Genomic DNA, 19356 nt, shown 5'->3' with positions numbered 1-19356 from the left:
ACACTCTCCGAACAACCTCCCTCTGTGCTAGTGGAGCAGAGCAGAGAAAGAGAAGGGGAGGCTTTTACACTCTCCGAACAACCTCCCTCTGTGCTGGTGGAGCAGAGACAGAGAAAAGGAGGCTCTTATACTCTCCGAACAACCTCCCTCTGTGCTGGTGGAACAGAGACACAGAAAAGGAGGCTCTTATACTCTCCGAACAACCTCCCTCTGTGCTAGTGAAGCAGAGCAGAGAAAGAGAAGGGGAGGAGCACAGTGAAAGCACAGCACAGTGTAATACAGCACGGTGTAATACAGCACAGTGTGATACAGCACAGTGTGATACAGCACCGCACAGTGTAATACAGCACAGTGACAGCACAGCACACCGTGATACAGCACAGCGAAATACAGCACAGTGAAAGCACAGCACAGTGTAATACAGCACAGTGAAAGCACAGCACACTGTAATACAGCACAGTGTAATACAGCACAGTGTGATACAGCACAGTGAAAGCATGGTTAAACATAGTTAAGCATTGTGGTTGCTTTTTAATTGTTGATAAAAACCCAAGACAAATGGAAGATAAACACTCAAAGCCTTGGACTTGGTGTAATTTCATGAGGCTCAGAGTCCTGCTGCTCTGTTTATCAATGATTTCAGAACCACTTTGCCTTTGCAGACCCTGAAGTAATTATTAATTTTTTGGGGGGCAGTGGTGGCCTATCAGTGGAGGGGTGGAGAGGCTTACACACACTAAGCTACTGAGCAGGTAAAGTCAAGAGTCTCACTGGTACACTGAGGAGCACTGCCGTGTCTGTGATATCAGCTACACTGAGGAGCACTGAGGAGCCCTGCCGTGTCTGTGATATCAGCTACACTGAGGAGCACTGAGGAGCCCTGCCGTGTCTGTGATATCAGCTACACTGAGGAGCACTGAGGAGCCCTGCCGTGTCTGTGATATCAGCTACACTGAGGAGCACTGAGGAGCACTGCCGTGTCTGTGATATCAGCTACACTGAGGAGCACTGCCGTGTCTGTGATATCAGCTACACTGAGGAGCACTGCCGTGTCTGTGATATCAGCTACACTGAGGAGCACTGAGGAGCACTGAGGAGCACTGCCGTGTCTGTGATATCAGCTACACTGAGGAGCACTGAGGAGCACTGCCGTGTCTGTGATATCAGCTACACTGAGGAGCACTGCCGTGTCTGTGATATCAGCTACACTGAGGAGCACTGAGGAGCACTGCCGTGTCTGTGATATCAGCTACACTGAGGAGCACTGAGGAGCACTGCCGTGTCTGTGATATCAGCTACACCTCCATTGTTTTACTGGCTGTTATCATTGCAGGCACACTTGTGTTTTAGATCTGTTTTTATTTTGTGTGTACTTGTCTAAGCAGAGAAAGATGTCCAGTTTAAAGGAGGTCTGTGGGGGCTTGCCTTTGAACCCTCTACCCCCAAACCAAGGAAGGAGCAACCGGGTACCCCACGCTCCGGTCAGGGTCCCCAACCTGACACCCCAAGAGGAAAAGGTAACACTTCTACTGTATCTGAACACGCCTGTATCGTTACAGGCAGCTTTCATCTCTAATACGGAATCATTATTAATTCATTATCATATCGTTTTTACTTTTATTTATTCATGGTTTAATTTACGTTTTCAGTGGAAAATCCACAGCAGTGATTCAGTATCAGTGGAATTTCTAATGAAATGAGTGGCAGACTTTTCCCAGGTTAGATTGAAATAAATACATAAATATGAAACTTGCATGCCATACAAAGTATGGAAGAGAAAATAATAATAATAATAATAATAATAATAATAATAATAATAATAATAATAATAATAATTCGAGCTGTTTTGCAACATGTTTCTTTGCATAAAGGAAGTTGGGGAAACATGACATGTTCCACAAAACATGTGTTTTGATCCAGTTAAAGATGAAGAGTCCCCGGTAAACCAAGCTTGCAAAATGCACTTTATTTTTACAAAAGAAAGTTTACCACATTCTCTTAAACCATGTGGTTAATCATTGCTGCAGTGAGAGATAGTGTGTGTGTGTGTCTCAGTGTGTGTGTGTGCGTGCATGTGTGTGTCTAGGTGCGTGCGTGTGTGCGTGCGTGGATGCATGCATGTGCCTCTGTGTGTGTCTCGGTGCGTGCGTGGGTGCGTGCGTGGGTGCGTGCATGTGTGTCAGTGTGTGTGTGTGTGTGCATGTGTCTCAGTGTCTCAGTGTGTGCGTCTTGGTGTGTGTGTGTGTGCGTGTCTCTCTGACCCTGGTGTTGAAACAGGGCTCTTTACACAGACCACGAGACAGGGCTCTGTTCACTGACCTGTACCCACTGCTTTCAGGAAAGTTTTTTTTTTTTTTTTGAAGGACTGTTTTGAAGGGTTTAAAACATTCTCTAGGGAGTAAACAGTGCTTTTAAAAATAGGGAAGCATTGTAAAGCACAGAGAGGTCTGGTAAAGCATAGGGAAGCATTGTAAAGCACAGAGAGGTCTGGTAAAGCATAGGGAAGCATTGTAAAGCACAGAGAGGTCTGGTAAAGCATAGGGAAGCATTGTAAAGCACAGAGAGGTCTGGTAAAGCATAGGGAAGCATTGTAAAGCACAGAGAGGTCTGGTAAAGCATAGGGAAGCATTGTAAAGCACAGAGAGGTCTGGTAAAGCATAGGGAAGCATTGTAAAGCACAGAAAGGTATGGTCATGCGTATTAAGAAACATGCCAAACCATGCATGAGAAAAACTGCAAAATTACCGTGCAAATTTACCATGCCTCCATCCTGACTGTCAGCCCTGTGCTCATAACCACAGGGCAGGAGTAACCAGAGAACGTCCTGCGAAAAACAAAGAGGAATTCAGCTGGGTAAATAATCCCATCATCATGAAAGGGACACAGTATATGAGAAGATGTCTACTCCCTTGTTAGTGGTATCACTATTCTGAGATGCTATTCTCACTCCTGTCAACACCCCAGATATTACAGTATAGCAGAGAGTTGACACTACCATTGAAATTCCTGATTGAGAAACCATTAAACTCAGTGCTGAGTTAACAGGCGGCTTTGTAGCATCATTGAAGTCTTTCAATGGGTTACCTAGTCATGTTGTTGAAGGAGACTCTTCTTCACACAGAGAGTGGTGAGGGGATGGAATGGGTTACCTAGTCATGTTGTTGAAGGAGACTCTTCTTCACACAGAGAGTGGTGAGGGGATGGAATGGGTTACCTAGTCATGTTGTTGAAGGAGACTCTTCTTCACACAGAGAGTGGTGAGGGGATGGAATGGGTTACCTAGTCATGTTGTTGAAGGAGACTCTTCTTCAAACAGAGAGTTGTGAGGGGATGGAATGGGTTACCTAGTCATGTTGTTGAAGGAGACTCTTCTTCACACAGAGAGTGGTGAGGGGATGGAATGGGTTACCTAGTCATGTTGTTGAAGGAGACTCTTCTTCACACAGAGAGTGGTGAGGGGATGGAATGGGTTACCTAGTCATGTTGTTGAAGGAGACTCTTCTTCACACAGAGAGTGGTGAGGGGATGGAATGGGTTACCTAGTCATATTGTTGAAGGAGACTCTTCTTCACACAGAGAGTGGTGAGGGGATGGAATGGGTTACCTAGTCATGTTGTTGAAGGAGACTCTTCTTCACACAGAGAGTGGTGAGGGGATGGAATGGGTTACCTAGTCATATTGTTGAAGGAGACTCTTCTTCACACAGAGAGTGCTGAGGGGATGGAATGGGTTACCTAGTCATGTTGTTGAAGGAGACTCTTCTTCACACAGAGAGTGGTGAGGGGATGGAATGGGTTACCTAGTCATGTTGTTGAAGGAGACTCTTCTTCACACAGAGAGTGGTGAGGGGATGGAATGGGTTACCTAGTCATGTTGTTGAAGGAGACTCTTCTTCACACAGAGAGTGGTGAGGGGATGGAATGGGTTACCTAGTCATGTTGTTGAAGGAGACTCTTCTTCACACAGAGAGTGGTGAGGGGATGGAATGGGTTACCTAGTCATGTTGTTGAAGGAGACTCTTCTTCACACAGAGAGTGGTGAGGGGATGGAATGGGTTACCTAGTCATGTTGTTGATGCTCAATCACTTGGATCTTTTAAGACCCAACTTGACAGAGTTCTGAGATCGATCAGTGACTAGGAAGCGGATGAATGGCCTCCTCTCGTTTGTAAAAGCTCTTCTGCTCTTCTGCTCTTCTGCTCTCATCAGCTGGCCCTGCGCAATGCCCTGCGGTACTTCCCTCCTGCCGTTCATGAGGTTCTGGCTGCGGAGTTTGCTGAGGAGCTGCGGCTGTACGGACACATCTACATGTATCGCTTCTGCCCAGGGATCCCTATGAGGTGAGGCTGTTTGTGATTTACAGCACCGGCGCTGGTGCACTAACACTGTGATCTCTGGTTAGCTTTACATTGAAACAAATATACACTAGTGAGCTCCTGTTTGCATAATAACTGTTAGGTAGTACTTTATATTGTGTCTCTAATGTGCACTCTATATTGAGACACAGGGTACTCTATATTGAGACACAGTGCACTCTATATTGAGACACAGTGCACTCTATATTGAGACACAGTGCACTCTATATTGAGACGCAGTGCACTCTATATTGAGACGCAGTGCACTCTATATTGAGACGCAGTGCACTCTGGTTCTCGAGACTGCCAGGTGAACTGAGAGATTGTCCTGTCCAGCAAGAGTAAACTGGAGGGACGCGCAATGGAAAAGCAGCCAGCACTAATTTGCATCAGAAAACAAAGAACCCCGAGCAGGCTTTGTAGAAGAGTGGAATTTGAAACAGGCAGAAGGGCCTCCTAGACAAGCTTCTGCTAGAGCACGGAAAAAGAAAATCTGTAATTCTAATTAGAGAAACATTCCTGGAATTAAAAAGCCCTTTTAAAGAGGATTACTTCCATTCCTTTGGAAGGGATTGAGGGATTCTGTGCGTCTGAGAAGCCAGTGGGCTGCTTGTGTTTGTGTAGGTGTGATTGCAGCAGTAGCTGCTAATCTTGGATTCCTCAAGCTCGTGCTGATAGCAGCTTATAGATACAAAGGATGCAGACGCATTTATCTTATTCCATCTTTATATTTAACCAGTCCCATTGCGTTTAAAATCTCTCTCTTTTCAAGGGAGACCTGGTCAAGAAGGTGGCATATCATACAAATAAACCCCTCCCCCCACACACCAATTCAACTGAACCCCACCAATACAAACATGTTGAACACATTACAAAAAACCATCTAACAGCATCGGACAAAACAAAACTGTCTCAGCTACATAGATGTCAATGATTTGTTTGAACTCCTTCAGGGATATCAAAACACTGAGTTTCAGTTCTTCTGACGTTCATTCCAACACTGCTAGGCATGCTGGCTGCTCTACCTCACTGTGGGGCGGGGGGGGGCGACACTTCCATGGAAGCTGGATCCTGGATCTGAACAGTTTTCATCCCTCTGTGATAGAGAATCCCATTCAAACCTGTAGAGCAGCCAGCATGGCTTATTTGAAAGCGTCCTTCGTATGGTGTTTAGTCTCCGGGTGCTTATCTCTACCCATATTTACATGTGCAGCGATGCAATGATGCAGTTCTGCGTGGCTGCAAGGATGCTTTCTTATGACACGGAGACAATGAAAGAAAGAGTCCGAGCTTGATGCCAGGTGCACTTGGGTGCTATTGAAGCCAGGGCTGCACGCCTGGCCATGGCTGCACGCCTGGCCATGGCTGCAAATGACCACAATGTTGAGTCGAGAAGCCCCTTTGCTGTTGTGTGATCAGGTTTTGTGGTGTCCTCACAAGACCCTCGACTGCTGTTAACATTCGGGATGCGGTCTCAGTAGAATGTGCCTGATCCTATTCCTAACCCGAACCCTAACTCCGGTCTCAGTGGGATGTACCAGAGTTTCATCCCTCAAGCACAAGACATGCGCAGCATTTCAAAGACAAACAATTTCCATATATGTTTGTTGATAAGTAGTTCAATTAATTTCTACATGCATAGCTCTCAGAAAGATGTTATTATTAAGCAGATAATATGCAGATAAGAAGCAGATAATATACCGTGTGAATGGAAGACAGGGCGACACAGCTCCAGTTGTTTTTGTCCTTGCAGGATAAGTTTTCGCTGGTGTTGTGGGTTTCTGTGAGAGTCTGTGGAATTCTGTGGTCTCTGCTTATCCCATGTCCCTGACAGTGAGCTCAGAATAGACATCGTCAAAACTGCACTCACCCCTGACAGTGAGCTCAGAATAGACATCGTCAAAACTGCACTCACCCCTGACAGTGAGCTCAGAATAGACATTGTCAAAACTGCATTCACCCCTGACAGTGAGCTCAGAATAGACATCGTCAAAACTGCACTCACCCCTGACAGTGAGCTCAGAATAGACATTGTCAAAACTGCATTCACTCCTGACAGTGAGCTCAGAATAGACATTGTCAAAACTGCATTCACTCCTGACAGTGAGCTCAGAATAGACATCGTCAAAACTGCATTCACTCCTGACAGTGAGCTCAGAATAGACATCGTCAAAACTGCATTCACCCCTGACAGTGAGCTCAGAATAGACATCATCAAAACTGCATTCACTCCTGACAGTGAGCTCAGAATAGACATCGTCAAAACTGCATTCACTCCTGACAGTGAGCTCAGAATAGACATCATCAAAACTGCATTCAGTCCTGACAGTGAGCTCAGAATAGACATCATCAAAACTGCATTCACTCCTGACAGTGAGCTCAGAATAGACATCGTCAAAACTGCATTCACTCCTGACAGTGAGCTCAGAATAGACATCATCAAAACTGCATTCACTCCTGACAGTGAGCTCAGAATAGACATCATCAAAACTGCACTCACTCCTGACAGTGAGCTCAGAATAGACATCGTCAAAACTGCATTCAGTCCTGACAGTGAGCTCAGAATAGACATCGTCAAAACTGCATTCACTCCTGACAGTGAGCTCAGAATAGACATCATCAAAACTGCATTCACTCCTGACAGTGAGCTCAGAATAGACATCGTCAAAACTGCATTCACTCCTGACACACAAGAATAAGAAAAGACAGAAATCGGTGCAGAAATCCTCCACTCTCATGGACTTATATAAACCCTTTATTGTACAGCATATGCTTTAATAAAGATTATAAAATAATCTTATACTTGAAAGTACAGCAGCAGCCTAAACATGACTAACACTGAGGACATGAATTATAACATGTGCATCTCGCCATGGTACCGTGACACACTGTATAATGAACCCTCTTTGGCATTTGTACAATGTGTTGTTGTAGGTAATGGTTTCTATACCGCACGCACGTGAGGGGACCGTGCATGCATTTACAAATCCACTGCCACATCATTCAGAGATGCACAAAACTGCTCCTCGAGGTTTTATAGACATCGTTAAGTAATGAACTGATCAAGACCTTGAAGGAGGTTAAACTGGTGGAACAGAGACCAGGAGGCACCAGACCTGAAGGAACGCTGACATATTTTCAGTGTTACGCAATCCCCTTGTTTGTTTTTTTCCAATGCTTTAATATGTGATGTTTCTGTGCTGGAGCCAGCATGGGTGTTTCCAGCTCTCACCGTCATGCAGGATTCCCCTTGGAGATTAGATGCATTTCTCAAGTGCGCTCATGATAACAGCGGCTCCTTTATTCCAGAGCCTATCCTATCAACAGCTACCCCTGCAAGACCAAACAAGCGGCTGCTGTGATGCTCATGATCATGAACAACCTGGATCCCTGTGTAGCTCAGGTAGGCACCCTGGCACTGTACTGTGCGTTAATACCAGCACTGTGACACAGTGCACTGTACTGTGTGTTAATACCAGCACTCTGACACAGTGCACTGTACTGTGCGTTAATACCAGCACTGTGACACAGTGCACTGTACTGTGCGTTAATACCAGCACTGTGACACAGTGCACTGTACTGTGTGTTAATACCAGCACTGTGACACAGTGCACTGTACTGTGCGTTAATACCAGCACTGTGACACAGTGCACTGTACTGTGTGTTAATACCAGCACTCTGACACAGTGCACTGTACTGTGCGTTAATACCAGCACTGTGACACAGTGCACTGTACTGTGTGTTAATACCAGCACTGTGACACAGTGCACTGTACTGTGTGTTAATACCAGCACTGTGACACAGTGCACTGTACTGTGCGTTAATACCAGCACTCTGACACAGTGCACTGTACTGTCTGTTAATACACCTGGATCAGGTAAGCACTCTGACAGTGCAGGTCATAATCATAAAGCCCTTAGGGATTATACAAATTATACAAGTTTTGAACATGTAAATGCAAACTCTTTTTGTTTGTTTTGGAGATAAGGGAACACCTCTTTTTATTTTGCACAGAGACTTCTTCAGTTAAACAGACTCTTGAGGTCTTGTTTTCGTATATTACAGTTAATCCAAGAACCTCTTCAAATCTGTTCCCTTGATTAATTACCACTGGATTAAATACCGTTCTCGACAGCTCCGCTCTGTCCAGAGTGTAAGCACAGCTTCCAGTAAATGCTGTCTGCGTTGTTTGTGTTTCAGTTTCCCCAGGAGCTTGTCACCTACGGTGGGAATGGCCAGGTGTTCAGTAACTGGGCTCAGGTAAGACGACAGACACTATGGTATTGTTAGTCAGTGCTGGCGTGGATATGGTGCAACAGACGCTTCAGGCTGTGAATAAGGAATTAGAGGAAACGTTAGTTTACTTGAAGTTTTACCCAAAAGCTGCAAATGCCGTGACTAATAATACTCCAGTATAAAATTCCATGGCCTCTGGACAAATTGCAGGAACATTAGTAAATGAATGAGATGGGCAATTTGCCCACAGTGGAAAATCGGGCCAGTGTTTTGATATTCTGTTTCAGCTTTTTCTTCTGTATTTAAAAACTGAAAAAGACTTCCAGGCAAAAGGTTTGTCGTTGAAAGTTTCTTTAGCATTTCTAAATTCAGCACAGTTGAAGTGGGTTGTTATTCAGGATATGCAAGCATAGCGCTGGCATCACCACAGCAATCCAGTACAATGAAGAGAGAGGGAGATTGTTTTGAAGTGTGCTACGTGGAGAAGGGGGGGGGGGGGGGGGGGGAGGAGTCTGGGGTGGTAAGACCTGGATAAACCACAGGATAACATCTCAGCTATTCAGTGCATCTGTGTCTCATTAGAATTACAAGGTGCTGCCAGATAAACACGCCTCACTGCAAATCAAATGAAACCAAGGACTTCTCAGGAGCATCTTGAAAAAACACGACCTAATACAACTGGACAGGCTCAAGATTGCTCTGGCTTCCTGGTAGCTCATCACTTCCTGTGCTGTGTAGGAATGGGAAGGCAGTGGTTTCATCACTTCGTGTGCTGTGTAGGAATGGGAAGGCAGTAGTTTCATCACTTCCTGTGCTGTGTAGGAATGGGAAGGCAGTAGTTTCATCACTTCCTGTGCTGTGTAGGAATGGGAAGGCAGTAGTTTCATCACTTCCTGTGCTGTGTAGGAATGGGAAGGCAGTAGTTTCATCACTTCCTGTGCTCTGTAGGAATGGGAAGGCAGTAGTTTCATCACTTCCTGTGCTGTGTAGGAATGGGAAGGCAGTAGTTTCATCACTTCCTGTGCTGTGTAGGAATGGATAGGCAGTGGTTTAAACGTTAAATCAGCTGCACGGTCTGCATTTGAAAAAAAAAAAAAAACAACAAAAAAACAGAAGCTCTTCAGCGTTCCGGATATAATGCTGGTCCGGTGTGATCACACATATAGAGTGGAGATTGTGTCTGAGTATAAGAACCTGTAACCACACTGACACGGATGTAAGCGCCAGACACCACCAACTTTGTGTTCCTACTTATGATGAGAATGAGAGTGCTGGGGGCATGACTGTGCATGTAAAGAAAGCTTTACAAAGGGGGCCCCCTGCATCTGATGACTCCACTGTATAAATCTTTACAAAGGGGGCCCCCTGCATCTGATGACTCCGCTGTATAAAGCTTTACAAAGCGGGAGCCCTGCATCTGATGACTCCGCTGTATAAAGCTTTACAAAGCGGGAGCCCTGCATCTGATGACTCTGCTGTATAAAGCTTTACAAAGGGGGCGCCCTGCATCTGATGTTGTCTGTCGGTCTGTCTACATGGTGAACACGGTGCACACTTTCATCATTGACCATACCTCCTACATCTGCTTTGTGTTCCTCATGCACAGCGGCCTTCTCGTTGTCACACCATCGAATCAGCCTGCCTGTCGCCCCTGACTGTGTCGCAACAATGAAAGCTATAGCACTGGGCTCAGGTTGTGCTCCCTACCGATCGGATTGAAACATTAGACTCAAAGCAGGTCTGTGCTGCGTCTAAGAACACGTGTGACGATTATTACAGATGTAATTTCAGCCAGTAATCATATACAGCATCAATCACACAAGGGGGTTGTTTTTTTTCATTTGAAATGAAACGGTTCGTTGGGATGGGATTTGCCTGCAGGGTGCAGATTGGGTGCGGCACTGTGCTGTATCACCTGATACGGGAGCGTGACTTTGAATAGGGTTTTAAAGCATTCTTCTGCGTACAGATCCGTTCAAGGAAGCAGCTTGCATTGGCCCCAAATCTCCGTGCACAAGGAGTTCATTGTGTCAGAATGCAATCTGCTTTTTCACCAATTTGGTTTTCGTTCTCTTTCCACCAGCTCTGTTCTTCTGCAAGGAAAAGGACTTCACTGTTAGAAAGCTAACAAAAAACAACACAATCCAGCATGCTGCTGTATCTGCTCCTACATGAACCTGACTTGATTTCATAACATTTACAGAAAGCGGGGCGGATTTCAGACATGCCGAAGCCTTGCTCTGTGTTATAGTATGATAGCACTGGGAGTCAGCAATCGAAAGGTCAGATGTCTGCAATCAGACACATGTCCATGCTGAGGACCCCTGTGAAGTGCCTCACCCAGCCCATTCCAGAGGTTTGCCATGCTGAGGACCCCTGTGAAGTGCCTCACCCAACCCATTCCAGAGGTTTGCCATGCTGAGGACCCCTGTGAAGTGCTTCACCCAGTCCATTCCAGAGGTTTGCCATGCTGAGGACCCCTGTGAAGTGCCTCACCCAGCCCATTCCAGAGGTTTGCCATGCTGAGGACCCCTGTGAAGTGCCTCACCCAGCCCATTCCAGAGGTTTGCCATGCTGAGGACCCCTGTGAAGTGCCTCACCCAGCCCATTCCAGAGGTTTGCCGTGCTGAGGACCCCTGTGAAGTGCCTCACCCAGCCCATTCCAGAGGTTTGCCATGCTGAGGACCCCTGTGAAGTGCCTCACCCAGCCCATTCCAGAGGTTTGCCATGCTGAGGACCCCTGTGAAGTGCCTCACCCAGCCCATTCCAGAGGTTTGCCATGCTGAGGACCCCTGTGAAGTGCCTCACCCAGCCCATTCCAGAGGTTTGCCATGCTGAGGACCCCTGTGAAGTGCTTCACCCAGCCCATTCCAGAGGTTTGCCATGCTGAGGACTCCTGTGAAGTGCCTCACCCAGTCCATTCCAGAGGTTTGCCATGCTGAGGACCCCTGTGAAGTGCCTCACCCAGCCCATTCCAGAGGTTTGCCATGCTGATGTACCAGGGAGGCCACAGCAATCTTGCTGCAGCAGATTAGAAAAAGATGAAGGCATATTTTAAACGTTACATCTTTTAAAGTTGCCACAGCAGGTTGAACTTGCTGGTTGAACTTGTATGATCTTTTTTATTGCAAATCCACAGATGGGGGGCCTGACATTTTATTTTGGAAAGAAAGAGAGAGAGAGAGAGAGAGAAGCAGAGGGAGAAAGAGACAGAGGGAGTCATGATCAGTCAGCTGTCATCTCGAATGATAAAGATCTCAAGCCATGCTCTCTGAATTATTAAAGCTTCTTAAACTCCAGGAGAAATGGGTTCTTTAAAGCAGGAGGATGGGGGGTGGAGGGGGGAGCGTTGTGGGCAGTCTTTCATCTTCAAATAGAAACTGCCAGACTGAAAGATGAAACTTTATTAGATCAGGTCTGAGCAAACCTTTGCAGCTGATATCTGTGCACCAGAATCTGACAGCTTATGATTGAGACGTACAACTCATTACAATGCTCTTATATTCTTTAAACATGTTTTTCTTTATATATATATATATATATATATATATATATATATATATAGGTTAACACATCGACAGAGATGTATCTAAAAAATAACAATACAATGAATTTTGACAAAGGCTTTATATTTATAAAACATATATTATGGAAAATAGAATTATCATTAAATTAGTTTAGCGTTGTTGTTTTAGTTGGACTCGTTTTTTAATTCTTTGACAGCAGCCCAAAACATTGTTATTCATAAAGCAGCTCAGTGAATGGTGTCCTGTGTAGAATATATCTACCTGTCTGCTTGCAGTTTATCCGCGGTGTGTTCCTGCCTCGCTGTGCTTCACTACTAAGATACCCTTACCCTCGCTCGTGCCAAAACATGCGTTTCATAACCGCCTGGCACTGTGTGCTGTCTGTCGGCGTGGCATGAAGATTGCAGAGGGGAGTACGTGCGCTATTCCCACGCTTTGTGAGAGCACTTGACACAGCAGCATTATTTCAACAACGAGACAGCCTGTTTGTTTCGTGTGATGCCAGCAGCGTTTTCTTTTGTACCCTGAATGCCAAACAAACCCTCCCAGAACAGGACAGGTGTGATAAATCACTGATGTGTTCTTCTTGATGTGTAGAAGCATGTTGAAAGGGTTACACTCGGGGGTGCCGGCTGCACTTAGAGAGACAAGGTGTTTCCTGGAGCTGGAATGGGGCTTGAAACATTGATCAGGATGTGACGACTGAAGCAGGGGCTGGTGTACAACGTGAAGGTAAAACACGAAGGAGAATGCATGCGATCAGGTAACCGGGATAGTCCACCTGTACCAAGCAGCTCTTTTACAGGCGCTCATTTATCAAGCCTGTTTCTCATTTCACTTCGTGAACAGTATGTGCCCTGCACGTAACCTGTAAGCACCGTGTTGATCTTTGCATGCCTCGCATATCTGATCCCCTGTTTCCATTGTTCAGACAGTTATGTGGTGAGCACATCTCCCTGGCATGAGAGTCAATGGAGAGAACGCATGTCCCTGCAGTCACAGAAGAGAGAGCTGGGAGGTGGTGGTGGGGAAATAAAACGTTTGAACTACGGCGTCCTCTCATTTCTCTTGAGTTGTGTGGTTGAGTGCGAGGTGTTTGCTGTCATTTCTCTTGAGTTGTGTGGTTCAGTGCAAGGTGTTTGCATCGGAAGCTTTTCTTCTTGACCCAGTTGAAATGGAGAGGGTGGTTAGCGCTGCCTGATTCAGCTGCATTCTTTTCATCTCGCGGGTTCGCTTGGCAGTGAAGCATCTCAACGGATTAATTTGATATTTCACAGACGCTCTGCAAACACACAAGCACCGTTCTGTCCTTCATTTTTTTTTTCTTTGTGGAAGTGGCCACCCAGGACAATATTATCCGGTGGACAAACAATTAGTGTCACTGTGGCAAGGACAGGAAACCCTGGGTGTTGAGTGCAGGGGCCATCTGTCCAGCGCAAAACAGTCCACACATCCAGGTGTGCTCAACGACTGAGAGTTCAAAGCAGCATACGGGTCTGAGAGAAGACAGAGTGGAGCAGAGTGGATGTCTCTGAGAGAATACAGAGAATACAGAGTCTCCTCGCAGTCAATGAGAACACAATCCATTGGATTAATGGGCCAGGTTTAAAGTGGTTCCAGCACACAGGGGGCATGGTTTAAACAGTGGAGGTCAATAAATTGACAGTTTCATTAGATGTATTGATAGACCCTATTAATCTGTTCCAATGTGTATCTCTTGCACTAAATCTGGGTGTCTTCAGTGATGTTGCTATGGGAGTAAATCAGTGACCCAGGTTGGGATTAAAAACAGTACTGTGTAAATGTATTAGAACACCCCATTGCTTCTGGTGTAACATTTTCACACAAGTGCCTGTTGTTTCTATATCACTGATTACTGACCGAAAATGTAAATTCTCACAGCCAGAGGTTTTCATGCAGGCAGGTATATAAAGGATATAATTGATCAATCTTGAGGAGTTCTAATAAATGTTCCCCAAGTTGGGGTAACGGCACTGTTTGGATCTTGCAGTTTATCCTGTGGTGACTCGTGTTTCTCTCCTCAGTGATGCGCTGTTTTATCCTGTGGTGACTCGTGTTTCTCTCCTCAGTGATGCGCTGTTTTATCCTGTGGTGACTCGTGTTTCTCTCCTCAGTGATGCACTGTTTTATCCTGTGGTGACTCGTGTTTCTCTCCTCAGTGATGCACTGTTTTATCCTGTGGTGACTCGTGTTTCTCTCCTCAGTGATGCGCTGTTTTATCCTGTGGTGACTCGTGTTTCTCTCCTCAGTGATGCACTGTTTTATCCTGTGGTGACTCGTGTTTCCTCAGTGATGCGCTGTTTTATCCTGTGGTGACTCGTGTTTCCCTCCTCAGTGATGCCCTGTTTTATCCTGTGGTGACTCGTGTTTCTCTCCTCAGTGATGCACTGTTTTATCCTGTGGTGACTCGTGTTTCTCTCCTCAGTGATGCACTGTTTTATCCTGTGGTGACTCGTGTTTCTCTCCTCAGTGATGCCCTGTTTTATCCTGTGGTGACTCGTGTTTCTCTCCTCAGCGATGCACTGTTTTATCCTGTGGTGACTCGTGTTTCCTCAGTGATGCACTGTTTTATCCTGTGGTGACTCGTGTTTCTCTCCTCAGTGATGCCCTGTTTTATCCTGTGGTGACTCGTGTTTCTCTCCTCAGTGATGCACTGTTTTATCCTGTGGTGACTCGTGTTTCTCTCCTCAGCGATGCACTGTTTTATCCTGTGGTGACTCGTGTTTCTCTCCTCAGTGATGCACTGTTTTATCCTGTGGTGACTCGTGTTTCCTCAGTGATGCACTGTTTTATCCTGTGGTGACTCGTGTTTCTCTCCTCAGTGATGCCCTGTTTTATCCTGTGGTGACTCGTGTTTCTCTCCTCAGTGATGCACTGTTTTATCCTGTGGTGACTCGTGTTTCTCTCCTCAGTGATGCACTGTTTTATCCTGTGGTGACTCGTGTTTCTCTCCTCAGTGATGCACTGTTTTATCCTGTGGTGACTCGTGTTTCTCTCCTCAGTGATGCGCTGTTTTATCCTGTGGTGACTCGTGTTTCTCTCCTCAGTGATGCGCTGTTTTATCCTGTGGTGACTCGTGTTTCTCTCCTCAGTGATGCACTGTTTTATCCTGTGGTGACTCGTGTTTCTCTCCTCAGTGATGCGCTGTTTTATCCTGTGGTGACTCGTGTTTCCCTCCTCAGTGATGCACTGTTTTATCCTGTGGTGACTCGTGTTTCTCTCCTCAGTGATGCCCTGTTTTATCCTGTGGTGACTCGTGTTTCTCTCCTCAGTGATGCCCTGTTTTATCCTGTGGTGACTCGTGTTTCTCTCCTCAGTGATGCCCTGTTTTATCCTGTGGTGACTCGTGTTTCTCTCCTCAGTGATGCCCTGTTTTATCCTGTGGTGACTCGTGTTTCTCTCCTCAGTGATGCCCTGTTTTATCCTGTGGTGACTCGTGTTTCTCTCCTCAGTGATGCCCTGTTTTATCCTGTGGTGACTCGTGTTTCTCTCCTCAGTGATGCACTGTTTTATCCTGTGGTGACTCGTGTTTCTCTCCTCAGTGATGCACTGTTTTATCCTGTGGTGACTCGTGTTTCTCTCCTCAGTGATGCACTGTTTTATCCTGTGGTGACTCGTGTTTCTCTCCTCAGTGATGCGCTGTTTTATCCTGTGGTGACTCGTGTTTCTCTCCTCAGTGATGCGCTGTTTTATCCTGTGGTGACTCGTGTTTCTCTCCTCAGTGATGCGCTGTTTTATCCTGTGGTGACTCGTGTTTCTCTCCTCAGTGATGCACTGTTTTATCCTGTGGTGACTCGTGTTTCTCTCCTCAGTGATGCACTGTTTTATCCTGTGGTGACTCGTGTTTCTCTCCTCAGTGATGCACTGTTTTATCCTGTGGTGACTCGTGTTTCTCTCCTCAGTGATGCACTGTTTTATCCTGTGGTGACTCGTGTTTCTCTCCTCAGTGATGCACTGTTTTATCCTGTGGTGACTCGTGTTTCTCTCCTCAGTGATGCACTGTTTTATCCTGTGGTGACTCGTGTTTCTCTCCTCAGTGATGCACTGTTTTATCCTGTGGTGACTCGTGTTTCTCTCCTCAGTGATGCACTGTTTTATCCTGTGGTGACTCGTGTTTCTCTCCTCACTGATGCACTGTTTTATCCTGTGGTGACTCGTGTTTCTCTCCTCAGTGATGCACTGTTTTATCCTGTGGTGACTCGTGTTTCTCTCCTCAGTGATGCACTGTTTTATCCTGTGGTGACTCGTGTTTCTCTCCTCAGTGATGCACTGTTTTATCCTGTGGTGACTCGTGTTTCTCTCCTCAGGGATGCGCTGTTTTATCCTGCGGTGACTCGTGTTTCTCTCCTCAGTGATGCGCTGTTTTATCCTGCGGTGACTCGTGTTTCTCTCCTCAGTGATGCGCTGTTTTATCCTGTGGTGACTCGTGTTTCTCTCCTCAGGGATGCGCTGTTTTATCCTGTGGTGACTCGTGTTTCTCTCCTCAGTGATGCACTGTTTTATCCTGTGGTGACTCGTGTTTCTCTCCTCAGTGATGCGCTGTTTTATCCTGTGGTGACTCGTGTTTCTCTCCTCAGTGATGCGCTGTTTTATCCTGTCGTGTTTCTCTCCTCAGCGATGCACTGTTTTATCCTGTGGTGACTCGTGTTTCTCTCCTCAGTGATGCACTGTTTTATCCTGTGGTGACTCGTATTTCTTTCCTCAGTTCTGGCTGGTGATGCAGTTCCTGTGTGAGATGACGGAGGAGCAGACTCTGGTGATGTACAGCGGGCACCCCGTGGGTCTGTTCCCCAGCCACCGCGACGCCCCACGGGTCGTCATCACCAACGGCATGGTCAGGATCACACTCTAGTCATGTGCTTACAGGGATTCGAAATCAACCAATCGCGTAAAGGATTTGTCACAATCCCAGTCACAATCTATTCCCGTGCGCATTTCACAGAATAACTATTTTGATGTGTAAAGGTAGAAAGCCCCCCTGCATTGCATCAGCCAGCGAATCTTTAGGGGTAATGCCAGGAGATCCAGGGATAGGGGGTGGATTATCCCCCAGGAGGATTCTGCAGGGCTATAAAATGCTCTAAAAGAGTTTAACATGTTTCTGTGTTCTTCCCTGTTCCAGGTTATCCCCAATTACTCCTCCAGGGATGAATATGAGAAGATGTTTGCCTTGGGGATCACAATGTAAGGAAGTATTCACACTTAGGTAACAGCGGTCCTTTTTACCGTGGAGTAGGTTATAAAGCGGTATGGGCATGACTTCCATTTTCTCCCTAAAACAATTTCACTAGCACTTGAATTCCCGTAGGTAGAACAGAAGGCTCTCGATTTACAGCATTATAAAGGGTAGTGCTGCATGAAAAAAAGAAAATTGCATTTGTGGAAGACGGAGGTCTTCATTTTAAAGAAAAAAGTTTTGATTCAAAAATAGTACAACTCAACCTAAAATGAAACGATATCTTTTTAATTATTAGTTGTGAGAGGGATAATGTCTGTTTTAAGAGAATTTTTTTGGCGGCCCTGTGTTGTCTGAAGTGTGGATTCAATGGTGACGGCCGGGCAGTCCAGTTAAGCCCACGTGTTTGAGATTCATTTCAACAGGTTCCTGAGCTCCTGGAAGCTGCATTGCTCGCATGCTTGTTACATGTCATATCTAATTGAAAGAGCTTCAAGCTGTCTGAGGCTGAAGCTGACGCTGCACTGACTTCATTACAAACCGGGGACTGGCTTCCCAGAGTGGGATCTGTGATCTGCTATTCCTGGTTACCTGGAAAACTTTTTTGGGAATCTGTTCAATATTTTGTCCGCTGTTTACCACCGCTATATTTTTGTTAGAAAGGATAAGCCATCCATATAATAAGTACCCCGAGATTTTGGGCAACTCTGGCCCTTCTTTACCAGGTTCTTAATTGTTCAGTTGAACCAATTAAGCCTCCAATCCGGTCCTCCAGCAGTTTGACTGCTTTATACATTCCACACCCTGTTAACCCTGGTGCAGCACGGCCCTCTGTAATGATATGAAGATGCCTTTGGCTCTGTCAGACTCTCACGGCTCTGTTTCTCATGGCAGGTATGGACAGATGACCGCAGGAAGCTACTGCTACATTGGGCCGCAGGGAATCGTCCACGGCACAGTGGTGAGAATTCGGGTCACTCGAAGTTTTACGATGACCAGTTTGAAACGATGTTTTCCTCTTAATATGCTTTGCCATACCTCTCTGTCCTGCTGCAGCTCACTGTGTTGAATGCTGGCCGGAGGTACCTGGGCTCCAGTGATCTGGGGGGGAAGGTGTTTGTCACGGCCGGTCTGGGGGGGATGAGCGGGGCTCAGGCCAAGGCAGCGGTCATCGCTGGGTGCATCGGGGTCATCGCAGAGGTGAGGTCACGGCGGGGTCGCTCGCTGCGTGCTGGGGGAGGGGAGTCTCACTTGCAGGTCACCGCTGTCATTTTTATTATTGCATCCAGTCCTCTCCTTCGTTTCGATTTCACACATCACACTGCGGATCAGCAGCACGTCCATTATTCCAGGTTACGTGTTCATGGCTGCATCTGCCACTGCAGGCACTTGACAAGTCCCTATTGTTGATGTTTGTGATTGGAAACTCTGGATCACATAAAGCGGATAAGCACTGCTTTATAGAATCAAACGTTTATTGAATGAAGCGCCAGGGTTAGGGTTTGCTGAACAGCAAAGGCAATGCAACCTCTGATTCCAGTATGCTGTTGATTCAGTTAAGCAGTGATTCTATGAAGAGGTCTTCACAGTGCTGTTATATTGCTCTTCGAAGGGGGTTGATAGTTCTGTTCTTACTGTTTAAAACACTTAACGGGTTTACAAGACTGGGAATGTAACGCTTCGTTTCACTAAAAGATCAAAATGGCCAGACGTCTAAACAGGACAAAACGACTTAAAAAAAAACAAAGAGAACGACTGAGCGCAGCCTGTGCAGTGCCAGCGCTAATGTGTTTAATAACGTCTCTCACAAAACTATCAGCAAGGAAGTCATTAAATGCAACAGAGCTGAAACGAACCCGTCGTTTTGTGCGTGCTTCTTTCATGTGCTTCTGCTTTGTAATTCTAAAACTCCGGACTGTTCATACGGCTGTCAGGCTGGCAGTCTGAGCCAGGGAAACCTGAACCGAGGGCATTGCAGAGAATATTTATTTGGTTCTGTATTGCTTCAATTAGCACAGCATTTCAGTTTGAGTTGCATGTAA

General features: G+C 46.1%; 1 protein-coding gene across 1 annotated transcript in view; it reads left to right on the top strand.

Moving 5' to 3' along the window:
* The first annotated feature begins 695 nt into the window (after positions 1 to 695).
* The window catches only part of LOC117964083 (urocanate hydratase-like), a 31110-nt gene continuing 12449 nt past the window's right edge, over positions 696 to 19356 (top strand). Inside the window, exons 1-9 of the mRNA XM_059000188.1 lie at positions 696 to 1277; positions 1356 to 1517; positions 4209 to 4339; positions 7664 to 7757; positions 8555 to 8614; positions 16844 to 16972; positions 17261 to 17322; positions 18209 to 18275; positions 18371 to 18514. Of these exons, the coding sequence (XP_058856171.1) occupies positions 1392 to 1517; positions 4209 to 4339; positions 7664 to 7757; positions 8555 to 8614; positions 16844 to 16972; positions 17261 to 17322; positions 18209 to 18275; positions 18371 to 18514 (813 nt within the window). The 5' untranslated portion in view covers positions 696 to 1277; positions 1356 to 1391. The remainder of the gene's footprint in view (positions 1278 to 1355; positions 1518 to 4208; positions 4340 to 7663; positions 7758 to 8554; positions 8615 to 16843; positions 16973 to 17260; positions 17323 to 18208; positions 18276 to 18370; positions 18515 to 19356) is intronic.

Source organism: Acipenser ruthenus, chromosome 25 (genome assembly GCF_902713425.1).
Source record: "Acipenser ruthenus chromosome 25, fAciRut3.2 maternal haplotype, whole genome shotgun sequence".
In the NCBI taxonomy this organism is placed as follows: Eukaryota; Metazoa; Chordata; class Actinopteri; order Acipenseriformes; family Acipenseridae; genus Acipenser; species Acipenser ruthenus.
Note: the sequence above shows the minus strand (reverse complement) of the source record. Positions and strands in the feature narration are given on the sequence as shown.